The 14,094-nt window shown below is 40.5% G+C and overlaps 1 protein-coding gene across 4 annotated transcripts in view; it reads right to left on the bottom strand.

Annotated features, from left to right (window-relative positions):
- sema6a (sema domain, transmembrane domain (TM), and cytoplasmic domain, (semaphorin) 6A) overlaps positions 1-14,094 on the bottom strand; it is a 134,523-nt gene that overhangs the window by 39,638 nt on the left and 80,791 nt on the right. For all 4 annotated transcript variants that reach the window (XM_086075105.1, XM_086075107.1, XM_086075108.1 and 1 more), the window contains exons 7-11: positions 11,069-11,159; positions 9,405-9,524; positions 8,167-8,255; positions 5,627-5,844; positions 3,130-3,261 (exon numbers count right to left, since the gene is read on the bottom strand). In XM_086075105.1, the coding sequence (XP_085931231.1) occupies positions 3,130-3,261; positions 5,627-5,844; positions 8,167-8,255; positions 9,405-9,524; positions 11,069-11,159 (650 nt within the window). The remainder of the gene's footprint in view (positions 1-3,129; positions 3,262-5,626; positions 5,845-8,166; positions 8,256-9,404; positions 9,525-11,068; positions 11,160-14,094) is intronic.

Genomic DNA, 14,094 nt, shown 5'->3' with positions numbered 1-14,094 from the left:
ACCTGTCAGTATGATGCAGTACAGTAACAAACAATCAAATGAAAGTCCAAATATTTGATTTAGTTCTTGGAATGTAATTGGACTGTGGGTGTAGCTAACGTCTAAGAGGCTTTGAGGACAGGTGGTGTCCAATTCCCTTTGGTTACAGGATCTAGTGACATGCTATCTATCTAATATCTTTACAGTGAGGAGGTGAGATGGCCGTAAAAGAGAAGCCGCTTTTGATGGCATTTCCCCTTTGCAGGCATCTCACCTTCGAGAGCTTGTAAAACATTTTTACAGCAAAGTCTTTGATACGACGCCGCGCTATAAAATGTACACCCGCTCTCAGAACTATCAGCCAGCTGGTTACTGGACATATGAGGTGACAAGCACACGAGGACCGGGCACCCACTTAGGGAACTAAATGTGTGAAATCAAAGTTGCGATGTTGTGGTTGCATAGGTCAGATGGCTAAGTTTGCGTGTCATAGGCAGTCTAGACGCTCATGTCAAGTTATACTGCTCACTGGCAATCTGTCAGCTGCTCCAGTGTATCACCAATTGCATGTTGCTGCTTTTAAAGCACCTTGAGTGAGCCAAAAATCTGCATTGAAATTTATTTTAAAGTTAGCTTGTGTTATACAGATTATTTTTTATTTTTTTAACAATGGCCATAGCCAATTGTTGCTAGGCAGATCTCGTAGCGTAAAATCATTGCCCCAAAGCCAACAATTTTATTTTGTTGTTTTCTTGGCAACTTGAGGCATGGGGGCTCAGCTGTCCCAAGCCAGCCAAGAAAGAACTGGCCAAGACAGCAGGAACATAGCCAGACCAAGTCAAAGACTTCTAAAAATACTACTTTACAAAGAAACATTTCGTCACCCTCTTAAAATAATTGCCTGAGTCTTTTTTCCCCATTTTTTTTGTGCAAAAATTATTTATATATATATTTTTTTGCCCAAATCAGCTCCTCGTGATGCACTTGTGTTCCCTGAAAAATCTGAAAAAATGACTTAGGCGATTATTTTAACTCATTTGTTCCCCAAAACATATTAAAATATTAAATTTTAAATATTGCCATGGTCCCAAAAACGTATTTATTAAAAAAAATAATGTTTTTGTTTTTTTTATGCTATAGCATACAGAAGGCAAAAAACGGCCAGCGGGTGGCAGCAGAGTATAAGAGATCAACCAGGGCCATGTTGCAATAAGCTCTTTTCACCACTGTTTTCAGCAGGTTTGTGAATAATGATGCAACTTAGTTATATACTAATGCTAATTACTGCAAAACAGAAACTCTAATCTTTCCTTTGGTAGGTTCCATGTTTTTGTAGCAATAGAACACAATATTATGTGGGCCTTGCAAAATCTGTCAAAATCCAGTAAAACAGCTGGGAGCGAATGGGGTTGCTTCAGTGAGAATAGCTGCGAGTGAATGAGTTAAGAAGGCATCAATTTGAAGAGTTTAAATGCAATCAACATTTTCACATGACTTTATAGTTAAATCGCTCCAATTTCTGAACTATAAAAATACATATTTGAAAGAACGGCTGCTGAATTTGGTGGATTGATGTTACGAAGAGGGCATCATTTGCATAATGACGGCGAATGAAGACAGTGGCAACAAGTGCTCGGAAGCTTCTCTGTGCAGTACAGCTTCATTTATGTGTGCAGACATATGGGAAGCAGAACAGAAACAGACACTTCTTCCGTACGAGAAGTGTGTAAATGGTTCGAGAGGAAGGCTAACACATGGAGGAGCAGCCTGCTGCGGGGCCAGACCTGTGGGTGCCTATGAACCCGCCGTCTGTTTGCCACCGCATAAAAGGGTCCAGAGGATGAAAATGAAATAAATCACAGCAAAAACAACCGCCCGGCTGTGTGATTTTTATCCGACTGGAGGGGAAGAGGGTTACCTCACACCTACGCTCAATCGCACAATAAGATGCTCGCCGCTGAGGAACTGCTTTCTTCAGTCGTACGGAAGCACACACACGCTCAGTGTGTGGAAGCAATTACTTTAGCCTTGGCCTTTGTCGTAAATCTGTTCATTTTTGTGAAGAAGAGTGGAGTAGCTCTTTGCCGGATAATTAGCGAGCACTAGATTGATCAGGCTTGAGCGTTCGTGGAATTAGGTAGCCATCTGTAAAACGATCTCATGCTTCATTTGTCGATGCGAGCTCCTCTTTAATGGGGGTCGCCCGTGTGTGCTCGTCACCATAACGCTGTGCATGAAAAGCCCCACTTAAAACAAGTTAATTGTGCAATCTTAACATAGATTGTTAATTTGTGTGGATACAAATCAATTTGTGTTTGTTTGTGCATCAATAGCAGGACATTTCCTGGTTTATGGATAATGATGTAAGCGAGGACTAAGATATTTTTTTTTTATACGGGGTTGGAGGAATTGGTTTCACTGTGATTAAGACGAGAAAAGAGATGATCGATATGTTTGTAGAAAATGCCGTCAGAAATTAGTGATAGAAAACTAAGGCATTAGAAATAGACGACACAAGACATAGAATTAGGTAACAGTGCCATTTTCTTTCCCCCCCTTTTTAATTTTTAATTTTTTTTATCATATTTTATTATTTATTGTCCTTATTTTTTTTATTTTCTTCTTTTTATCATTTTGAGGTGGAAGAAATTATGTTGCTAAATAACTTGAAAAATCTGATTTATCCCACAGTATGCGCCATTTTCTTTTTTCCTTTAAAAAAAAAACTTTTAAAATTAATTTGTATTGTTTTTAGCATTTTATTATTGTATTTTATTATTTATTTTATTTTAATTAATTAATTCATTTATTTTTATTTTTTGTCATTTTTTGTCATTTTTTGGCATTTTTTGTCATTTTTTGTCATTTTTTGTCATTTTTTGTCATTTTTTAATTTTTTTCATTTCATTGAGGTGGAAGAAATTGCTATGTTACGAGATAACTTGAAAGATCTGATTTGTCCCTCAATAAGTTAGTTAGCAGGTGACTTTCGCCCCATCTAAAGTGACGTTACGAAAACATTCATGGTACTGAACTATTTATTTTGGGGGAATAGTTCATTTATAACATTTGAGATAAAATTTACATTGTGTGTGGGGGTGTGTGTGTGTGTTTGTGTGTGTGTGTGTGTGCAATTAGCGTCAGTGGTACCTTGGCTTGGGAACCCTGTCCTCGGGAAAAGGCGTCCAGGTGGAGTCTGGGGATTTTTGCTCTTTGAAGCGCCCCGTGAAAGCGCTGGCCACCTCCGCCATGTCATAGGCGCACACGGCCGAGCCTGGAATGCTGCCACCGCACAAACACAACACACAAAAGCACAGATAAATGAACGCATCAAAGAGGAGCCACCTTGCCAAGGCCGGACTAGCACAGGGTGGCAGATTCAAAATCCACAGAGAGAACTGACTAAATATACAAATTTGAATTTGAGTGTTGACAAGTCACTGTAGAAATGCCATACATTATCTAAGCTTTATAAATATTAAAAATGCAGCATGTCAACCATTCACTCAAAGGGTATTTTAGACCACATAATTGCACCGCTTATAAATAAAGACCCAAAATGGCACATTTTTATGTGGTATTTATTTTCTCACTGTGTTTAGCTAGCTTATCATTAACAGCTTGATCCTACTACTTATTGGTTTTGAAGACCATTAAACTCCATCAGTGAGTCATCACAGACCCCACGGAGCGACTGAACCACACTGGATGGAGCCCAAATACCATTTACTTTCTAGCTCTCGAGTCACTGGAGGTCAGTTTATTTTTCATGCTAACACAGATTACTACGCCGCAAGTCAATGCAATAAATGTATTTTGTAGGATATTCAACCAAATATAATCGTGATATGAGGACAAACTGGGATCAGTGCGTAGTGTTCTGCTATTTTGTTGCTACATTTGTTTGTGAACATTACAAGAACTACGTTTTTGGGATAAATTCAATAAAAATTGAGTACATCTCTATATGGTGTTCAACCTTAGTATATAACAATGCAGCTCATCAGCAAACGAAAAGAAAACCATTTGCATGACATGTCGACTGCACAATGACCCGAACAAATGTGAGCCCTCCGGAACAAAATCATAATTTCAGCCTATACCGATGTGCCAATGACCTCACTATAGTCTATATCTTTCCATGATGAGGTGTCGCACCAGAGGTTCCACGGGGGCACAAATATTTGACTGGCTTTGGACACTGGCAAACCACACTATGCTGTTACGCCAATTAAGTTAAGCGCAGCCTTCCACATGGATCATTGGTGGAAGCTTATGTTTCCGATTACCGTTTTAACTTAAGTCTCTTTGATTTACGTGCGCTATATTTAGCAGTGTGCTATTAAATATGGGAGCCTAGCAACATCCAAGGCCTGCCAAGTCCTATGAGGACACAATGACTCGATCTCTCCGAAAGCCTTGAGGGCATCAACGTTCATCACGAGTCCACTGTGATGGACAACAGATTATTTTATTATTGCTATTCATTTACCGGGGGCGAGGGGGGGAAAAAAGATCTTGTGGTGGCAGTTGTCTGCCTGGAATCAATGCATAGCACATTGCTGAGTCACTTTTGCTATTTTACAACACATCCGCGCTCAGAAAAATCCAAATTTAACAGACTTTCTTTTATAATGGAGTGTGTTTTTGGAATGATCGGTCTGGATTTTCGGGTCGTTGCCTCATGGGTAAAGTTCGTCGTGAAGACAAAATTCCAGACAAGGGGTAGTATTATAGAGAGCTAGCTAATAATGCTTGGATTAGCTAATTAATTCAACATTGGATATGTTTGACTGCAAAGTGTCTGGTTTTAAGCAGTACACAACTAACTGGAAGGAAAACACTTGTCGCCTTGCTTTTTCCGTAAATAAGGAGATGCTGACAGAACAAACAACAATCTGCCTATAGTCAAAATCTGTTCCCTGCAATTCCCCACCGTGGCTGCAAAATGGAAATGCACAAATCAAACACGGCACTTATAGAAAATATTCCGAGGCGCCGCTTCATTGAGTTTAAACGTCCATTAAGCTCGCTCAATTGCAGTGTCACAAGCAATTGTCTTATCTGCTAAAAAATGAGCCATAAAATGGAGAATAATATGCGTGAGCCCTATGGCTTGGTGGTAATTTTCAATTTAGATGCTGCCTTTGAATATAAAGGCCACGCTGAATACAAATTGCGCAAAAGAAAAAGGAGTTAAGCACCTGCGCGTCAAAAGGGCAGCAGGACTGTTTTGATCGGAGATGTAAATGTTGACCCAGTGGACTCTCACATCGCCACAAGGCGACGCGCGCACACACGCACTTTTAGAATTCACAAAGGTCGGCCTGTCGCCGTGTGGATGAGTTGTTGTTTTGATAATTGGGTTAATGAATACAAAGTCAATGTTGACGCACGCATGCAAAAATGGGCTTTTGATCTACGTCTGATCTTCAGGGAATTACACTAACCTGCTGTTAGCCTCAAACTGCGGTCCAAGGAATTGCAAAAAAAGTCTATTTATGTCTAAATTATGACTTTCTCAAATAAATATTAATTTGTTATGGTAACATTATGACTTATTTCATTCCTATTGCATTTAGTTGTGCATGTTGGAGTAAGGGGGGGGGGATAATTCCTCAAACCCTGGTCTAGAACTTTATCATACCTGTTGTACGGTGTGGAGAAGGTGGCCATCACAACATCCTTCCCGTTGATGTGAATGACGTCAGTCACCGCCTGAAGGATGTTGAAGTAGAAATGGGAGTCGCCCGGGATGGAGCAATTCAGGCGGGATTTGAGGAACGATGTCCATTGCTTCTCAAGGACGCGGGGCGATCCGCCTCTGTCATTCTTGCAAACCCTTGCCACCCGAGGAAACATCACCTGGCCCCAACATCAACGTGGACGATAACGTTAGCCACTTGTGCAGTAACACACCATAAACAATAAATGTTCTGTCGAATGGGTAAATGTTGCTGTGACGCTAGCAGATAGTTAGTTTAAGTTGGGGCTAGCTAATTTGTTTGGTAATAAGCACATGTACAGTTTGATCATGTTTGTATGGGACAATACCTCCACATTTAGTTAGCTTGCTGTCAAACGAGTGTTGGGTATTACAACATCAGGTAGTTAGTTGTTTGCTGCTAGCCCGGTGCTAACCATTTGCGGAGGAAAATACAGATATTTAGCTTCTTGCTATTTAAGACATTACAAAAGCTGTAGTTTGAGTGTTGCTTTGAGATAGTTAACTTTTTGCAAACTATTTATTGTATACGTCGATATTTAGATTTTTGTTCACCACTATGTGCTTATTGTCATGTATGTAGCCTAACTTGTTGCTTATTGATACTTGAGATGCTACACAATCTGTAGCTAGCGTGTTGCTAACTGTAGGATACATTACCAGTTTGCTTGCTGATTAAGTTTGATGTGAAAAATTACATGAATTACCGCAGATAAGCACCTTGTTACGAACTATGTAGGACATACAACAGAGATTTAGCTTGATGTGTTAGCTTGCTGACATATGCAAGATATTCATAAAAGAACGACGTTAGCTTGTTGCTAACTAGTTAAGATGGAAAAAGAGAGTAGAAGTTAGCCTGCCATATGCAGGTAAATGAAATGGGTTTGAGAATAGTGCTAACTGCTAGCAAGAATTAGCATCAAAATTGGGTCGATGTAGTTCAGTAGGAATGTGTAACTACAGACAATATTTGGATCAAGTGCCTGCTCAACATTTAAATACCATGAAATAAAGATGTGGTAGCCTAAATACTTATAGCAGCAAACGATAGAAAATGGCCAGCTTTAGTCGAAGCCAGAGCTTTAATTATGACACTGCCACGAGAGGCCTAATTAAGCTATATTCACTGTTCACCTAACAGCAATAAAGCTAACCATGACCTGAAAACACTACTTGCATTAAACACATACACACACACACACACACACACACACACACACACAGAGTTTGTGATGGTTGCACACTCAACAAACTCCTCAACGCACTCACTTATGTTCACTGTAAGATTACAAGAAAAGTGACGAAAAGCAGGTGACACTGTGTCGGAGTGAATGTGTGACAAGGTGTCAGCTTTACTCATTATGTTTAATTCGGTCACACGTCAGCTTCGTGACAAAAGTCACGCTCTGGCTTATCGCTAAATTACAAAATACACACATTATACACGCTGGAGGCTCATCATTTATTTTGTCTTAGGCAACTGTCATATTTTTTACATTTGAGCAAAGTAAACCAATGCAATGACTTTCACCAATTTGCCATTAGGTAACGAGTTTGTCAGGAGAAGTTCATTACAATATGTTCTACGCGCCGCCACTAGTCTAAACACGGCATTTTCATTAATATTGTCTTGGTTGAATTTGAATTCAGCAGCAAAAGCTGACCAATGGGCGGCCATTTTGCCACTTGCAGCAAAATGACATCACAGTGCCTAATGACGGTCACGTCTCAACTGTTTTCTGGGTTTGGTCATGTGACATTCGCAAGCCGAGAACACTTTTTGACTTGACTTCTCTTCTAAACACAGATGAAAGCCAATTTCATGTTTTGTAATGACGTTATCCGTCAGTAATATTCAGTTGTTCCGTTCATTCGCCACGTGCATAACAACAGCGTTTGAAACAACTCGCAAGACTAAACGCTCCTGTCTGTCACTCCGGGCGGGAAATCCATTATTCTCGAGTTTCTCGTTAGCTCATCTCATCGCTTCTTCTTCTTACTCTGTCTTATGTGTTCCATTTGCTCTGAAAATGTATATGGGTAGACCCAGTTTCCATTTTCTTCTACCTGCTTTCCAATTAACTTTCGCCCGGCGGAATCCAACGGCGAATTGAGCGGATTAAACAGAAGGCGCCTTTGTTGCGGCCCCTCTGGTGCCAAAAACTCAATCTCATTTCTCATGGAGGAACTCTACTCAGGAATCACTGAGAAGATGGGAGCCGTATCAGGCGGATGCAGATGTGCAATTCAAGGAGTATATTTAAACTTTGCGAGTGGGATCTCCAGATCTATTTAAGGTCCTTCATCCTGTCCAGTGTTGATCTGGTATTGAAAAATGTTTGGCCTCCTTCCAGACAAGCTATACACCCATATCCTGTTAGTTTCCGCACCTACTTCCTGCTTATGACACCTCTGATTGGAGCTAAACAATAGCGGAGAAAACAGAAGCCTTTGCTTACCTTTCCCATTGTGTTGTACTCCATGGCAATTTCCCTGAAGAAGAAATAGATGAAGTCTCTGTAATTGACTGCCTGCACAAAGTAGGGCTCTGAGAAGACAAAAAAGCATAAAAATAAAAAAAGATTCAGCAAGAGATGTGATATGTCATTTGACAATAAACAACAAGCATGTCATGTCATGTCATGATATTTTGGGGGGGAGGAAGCCAAATGGGAGCCCTGAGTGCCTCATCCATCAAATGAGCCCGAGCATTTGCATACAAGGTAAACGCAGAGATTTGACAAGCTCGACAGGTGCGCTTGCTTTGCCCTGCGGCCCATCAATTTCTGCGCAACATGCAACCTGGTATAACAGGTCGGCAAAAGCGAAACATGCAAAATTTGCATACAAGACATGACACACAAGCGTATAGAATCACCAGATCTGAACGTATGGTCAGCAGTCCATAACAGGAGCCATGTTTTTTTCTACATTTTCTGTCACCTTTCAAACCAGAGGTAATTCATGGCCACATAGAGTGCGTGAAGTTGGATGTAAGAGGGTGTGCACACTTGTGCAACCACATGATCTCAGTTGTGTATTATTTACGCTCTAAAAAAGTGTTTTTTTAATTCTGTTGAGTTGTACAGGTTACATTAATATTGGGAAAAAATAATTAGAAGTGATTCATCTTGGTCTTACATTTTATGTAAAAACACAACAACTGGCATTTGACAGGGGTGCGTAAACTTTAAATTCACTATATTACAAAAGATGCCACTAAAACTCATTAAATGTAGTTAGCATCATGCTCATTATTGTTTTTAACAGTGATTAAGTTCTTTGTACACATAGTGAGAATTATTCACTACTGTTACTACATCTAGTATGAGTTTTGGTACCTGGATTATGAAGCCTCCCAACGTTTGTCTGTGGAAATTTAAAATATGTACCCAAAATGAACTTGGAAGCAGATCTACTGTAAGAGTCAATGTACTAAAAACACAAAACAGATTTTAGATTCTTGCTAAGTGACAATTGTTTGTTCACCATTTAGCGACTGCATCAGCGCAGTACCCCAAAATAAGCGCTTTAAAAAGTGGTACACAACAATTTTTTTTTTTTACTTTGCTTACTTTTGGCAAAGAAACTGGAAAGACCGAAGCGACGTGGTAATCGTTTGACAGCTGTAAGCAAAGCGGACTGCCCGATGGAAACCGCACTCGTGTGTGTCTGCGTGCGTATCCTGGCCTCTCACCTTTTAGCCACTTGGAGTCATGTTTAACCGTACGCAGAGTCGGGCTGTCTCCAAGGCTACGATAGATGACCGCATCAATAGCCAGAAAGTCGGTGACCGTAGCCGAGTACAGCCTGCCGTCTGGAGGGGGACGAAGAGAGAACAAAGGAGATTGAGAAGTGAAATGGACGGGAGCGAAAAGAAAAAGCCACCAGGGAGAGTGTGGAGTCAAATTGAGGGAGAATATACACAAAGAATATCAACACTGCATTTATGCCGGCTGTCAACAGGCTTTTTTTTTTTTCAACCTGTTGGCCATGTGTAATTCCTCACCAGCGACTTGAACGTGCGCGCACACGCATAAAACAGCCCCAACGTGACCCGGGTCCACCTCAGATGGAACCGCGGTGGAAACTCAAACTACATAATTGAAAGGGTGGCTGGGAGAGCAGCCCTCTCCATTACTCAGTGCTTCCAGCCCGCTGTCACACATTAGCCGGTCAAGCTGCGCCTCCTCAGATGGAAGCTCGCAGGGACAGCTCATCAATAGCGCCATTAATCAGCTGGCAGCAAACATGGAATGGGGGGCCCAATGTCTTTTGCGGCCCACGGCGAGGTTGCACGGGAAGATTCTCACCCCGCGGGCCAAAAGCCGACTCATCAGGGGATGCAGCCGTTTTGTGAATTATTTCCAGCCAACCAAGTTTATATATCATTCCCTCTTCTATTGGATTGGTCTCATTGGGATAGCGGAAGAGATCACAGAGCCAATTACAGCTGATTCAATCACGGGGCACATACAGACACTCACATTCACACCTATGGATAATTTAGCGTTCGATAAAATTAGCATTACAGCAGTACATACGAACGCCAAACAGAGAGGCCTGAGCCAAGGTTCGAACTCAGAGCCTCTCGACTGTGAGACAGATGTGCTAACCCAAAGTTTATTCTATTAAAAAAAGCAAATGACGACGACAGAAGACAACAATACTGCGGGCTCTCCGAAGCAGTTCTGATGTGGCTTTAATGGATTATTTCTGATCACAGTCGAATCTCCAAAGTCAAACACTCCAAAACAAAGTGGAATTCAACCTAAATGTACTTGAATTTAAAAATGGCTCAAAAGTCAAACAAAAGTTGGTGTTCAAACTGTAATCAAAGGATTTGACATTACACACTCTAAAAACGGTTGTGTCAAAAATAACCCAAATTGGGTCATGTATGGACCAACCAAACTCTTTTTTGTTATTTAACCCAAAAAGTTGGGTCAAATTAAAATTTTGGGTTGTTATATGGGTTATTCATTTGACCTAACTTTTTGGGTTATTTGAATAACCCAATTGAATTGGGTCAAAAGGGAACCGACCCAACTTAGTGAGGTATGGTATTTAGCCCCAAATGATGGGTCAAATTAAATTAATAACCCACAAATCAACCCAATTCTTGACCCAATTTGGGTTCATTTTGACATACAGGGTGAGTACTTTTATTGTATTGTAGTTGAATTGGACTGTTGTTAAACTGCAACTTGAAATGTTGTCTATACAGTTACACAATAGACATTTTCCAGAATAAACTATTCTGAAATTAGAACAACTTGGAACTTCAAACAGTGTCACCAAATGCATTGTTTGACTTTGGAGGTTCAAGTGTTTACAATATTGTTATGCTTTGAGTCTTACCAGCAAAGAGGGCAACGTTGGCGTGCTTGGCATCATACGGGCAGCGAGCCATCCCGCTGATCTCTTCTCCAAGAGCTTCCAGGGTGTCCATCTACGGTCACAAATAGGGTCATTCAGACAACGGAGATATGAAACGCAGCAACAACAACGCACTTCAAATGCAACCAAGACAGCAAATGTTACCTTCCAATGGTGAAAACGAATCTAGAATCTTGAATAATTATGATAGGGTGGCTCAAACTGTTAATTAACCTAAGTAGAAAGTAAATAATTAAAAAAAAATTGCCATTTCTTTTTTTTACTTCAATTCAATGGACATTGTACACCTTATGTTGTGCATGCCGTGGCCACCTGGGGGCAGCATAATGCAACCATACGGATATACGGGTGCATGGAGGTGTCACATCTTCTCAGTAAGCTGCAGTAATACAGTATTAGTGGTTCTTCGCAGAGGATAAAGACATTTGTAGTATAATCTGTGTACATGTGTCACCATTTGAGTTCAAATATCCATTACTTAAAAAATTACAGCAAAGTTATGCTAACTGTTTGCCGGTCTATGAATTTTAGCATTAAGCTAACCAGACTTAATTAGGCAAAACTGTGTAGTAGTGGGAGTAATTTTAGTAATTTTCTTCTTTTTTATGTTTAGTTTGACAGTAAACTTCAACTGAGAGTGCCATTAAACCACTTGCCGCCTCTTTTTTGAAGAATTGTTGACTATCTGCCAAACTGCTGCTTGTTGCGAGGTGAGTTGAGTTGCATTCACTGTGTTTTGTACTCATTTTAGGCGATCCGGATCAGGCCAGTTTTAACAATTGCAAATCGATTAAGCTGTATTATTATTTTTTTGACTAACACGAACAAACAAACAAAACAAACTGATATGCACGCAATCTCCTTGGGGGATAAATGTGGCTTAAATGGGTATCCACAAGTGGAGAACATGTGGCCAAGTCGATTTTTGGGTCAGTAGTCTGGGTAAAATATTTGTGGTATCAGCCCGCGAGTGAGTCCATGTGACCGTCTGTGGCTGTCACAGCAGAGCATGTGGAAAGCTCATTTTCCACAGCATTCAACATATTTACTTTTCCCTTACTTTACGCGTTATCTTAGCGCGTTTCAAGAAGAGCTTCAACGCAGCTTCAATCCATTTATCGCGACGCCGTGATGTGAAGAGGAATCCAATGAGACCAAAACGCATTTGTGCACTCAAAGGGAGTTTGACAATGTTTTGAAGCTCGCTGCTTTCCGAATATTTGATCAGAAAGGACTTTTAAGTGAATTCTTTGCACAACCAAAGCTTAAATCCCTGCGCTAATGGTGCTATTTCCTTAAAGACGCTCACTGGGCTCTGTTTAATCATTATTTCTGGACCAAGTGGCACAATTCCAGCCTACTACAATGTTGTAAGTGTGCGATTGGCAGAGACCACAAGTAGACGAAAGGTCAATATCATTCCTCTCAGGGTCAACTTGTGTTCCCCGGCATGCGTCTGGTTGAAAGCAAAAATACACACGAGGTCAGGAAGACGAGCGCAAACCCTGCTTGACTCTTTTCTTTTTTTTTTTCTCCCTCTCCTCTATTCAGCGTCCTCGTTCGCTTAACAAATAGAGAGGCTGTGAAGTTCTTAACGCCGCCCTTTCTGGTTTCTAAACGGGTCATTTTGTTTTCTATTCCTGTCTGGGTGGGAAAAAAACAGTTATCATCTGCCCACTATAAAAGGTCACACGCATTCACACACGCTAACACACAAGACGATTGCCAGGGAAAATGTTGGCAGAAAAAAATACATACAATAAGGAGCAGAACAAAATTCAGAGTCTTTCCTTCCTACTGTTTTTTTTTTTTTTAAGCTTATAGCAGGCATATAAAGTACAGTGGTGCCTTGGGATACAAGTTCAGTTCTTTCCTTGACCATGCTTGTAACTCAAAACTGTTTTCCTAGTAGTCATGTCTTTTTCTAGTTATTTTGGACATTTTGTAATTAAGTAAGTTTCATAATCCAAGTATCTTTGTTTTGCTATATTGGAAAATAAATACATTTTTAATAAATAATAAATCATTATAAATAAATAAATAATCATTGTTTTTGAGTAGCCCAAAAAATATATATATATATTTTCCTGTACCAAAATATCAGTTTTGGTTAGCTAGCTAGGTAGATAGATAGATAGATAGACAGACAGACAGACAGACAGACAGACAGACAGACAGACAGACAGATATCGGGTCACTGGTAAGCACCACTGTGTACTGTATGTCTTTTCTTAGGCCAGACAGTTTGGAACGTCGCCCTCACCCTCTCGTACATCCCACATAAAAACACACACCCCGGCGGGCATTTATCCCCTCTGTTGATGTCACGGCGGCGTTGACCTCTGTCCAAGGGTCTCGGCCGGCTGTCACTGATCTATTCCTGCCGTTTGAACATGAGGAAGCCCCTCCCAAAGCCGGCCGCTGAAATACGCGCAGCTCCTGACAAGCTGGCAGGCATGTGTGGAGAAACACCAGAAATGTCCGGGGCAATAATCATGATAATCTTAGCCAGGCAACGGAGCTCAACAAAAACTGCCGGAGTGAGCCAAAGCAGTTGTAAACATAAAGCATTTGGACGGCGAAACAGCTTGAATCTTGTTATGCCGTCAACTCCGCTAACCTGTAAACAAAAGAAGTGCTACACTAGTGTAGTGCAGATCCCCAAAACGTGAGGGGGACATGTTGTGCTATTTTTTCCCCACAATTTAAAACAGCTTCCAGGTGTCTTAAGGTCTGACATGAAAGTCAGAATAGTCAAAAGATTCGATTTTTATGAACTATAATAACCTTTTTCCACAGACACACTTTATTAAAATGTCACTCTTAAATGGTTAGTCCCCTTTGTAAACATCAGGTCAATTACCAAAAATTAAAAAAAAGATTTATTTATTTTTTAACTGAGATCACCTGATCATATTTCAGTCTACCTGAAATATTCAGACGTGTTGATTTTAAACAAACAATTATGGGAATTTGACGTAGTATTA

The sequence above is a fragment of the Leptonotus elevatus genome, chromosome 5, assembly GCF_054856555.1.
Source record: "Leptonotus elevatus isolate MCC_2025b chromosome 5, RoL_Lele_1.0, whole genome shotgun sequence".
In the NCBI taxonomy this organism is placed as follows: domain Eukaryota; kingdom Metazoa; phylum Chordata; class Actinopteri; order Syngnathiformes; family Syngnathidae; genus Leptonotus; species Leptonotus elevatus.
Note: the sequence above shows the minus strand (reverse complement) of the source record. Positions and strands in the feature narration are given on the sequence as shown.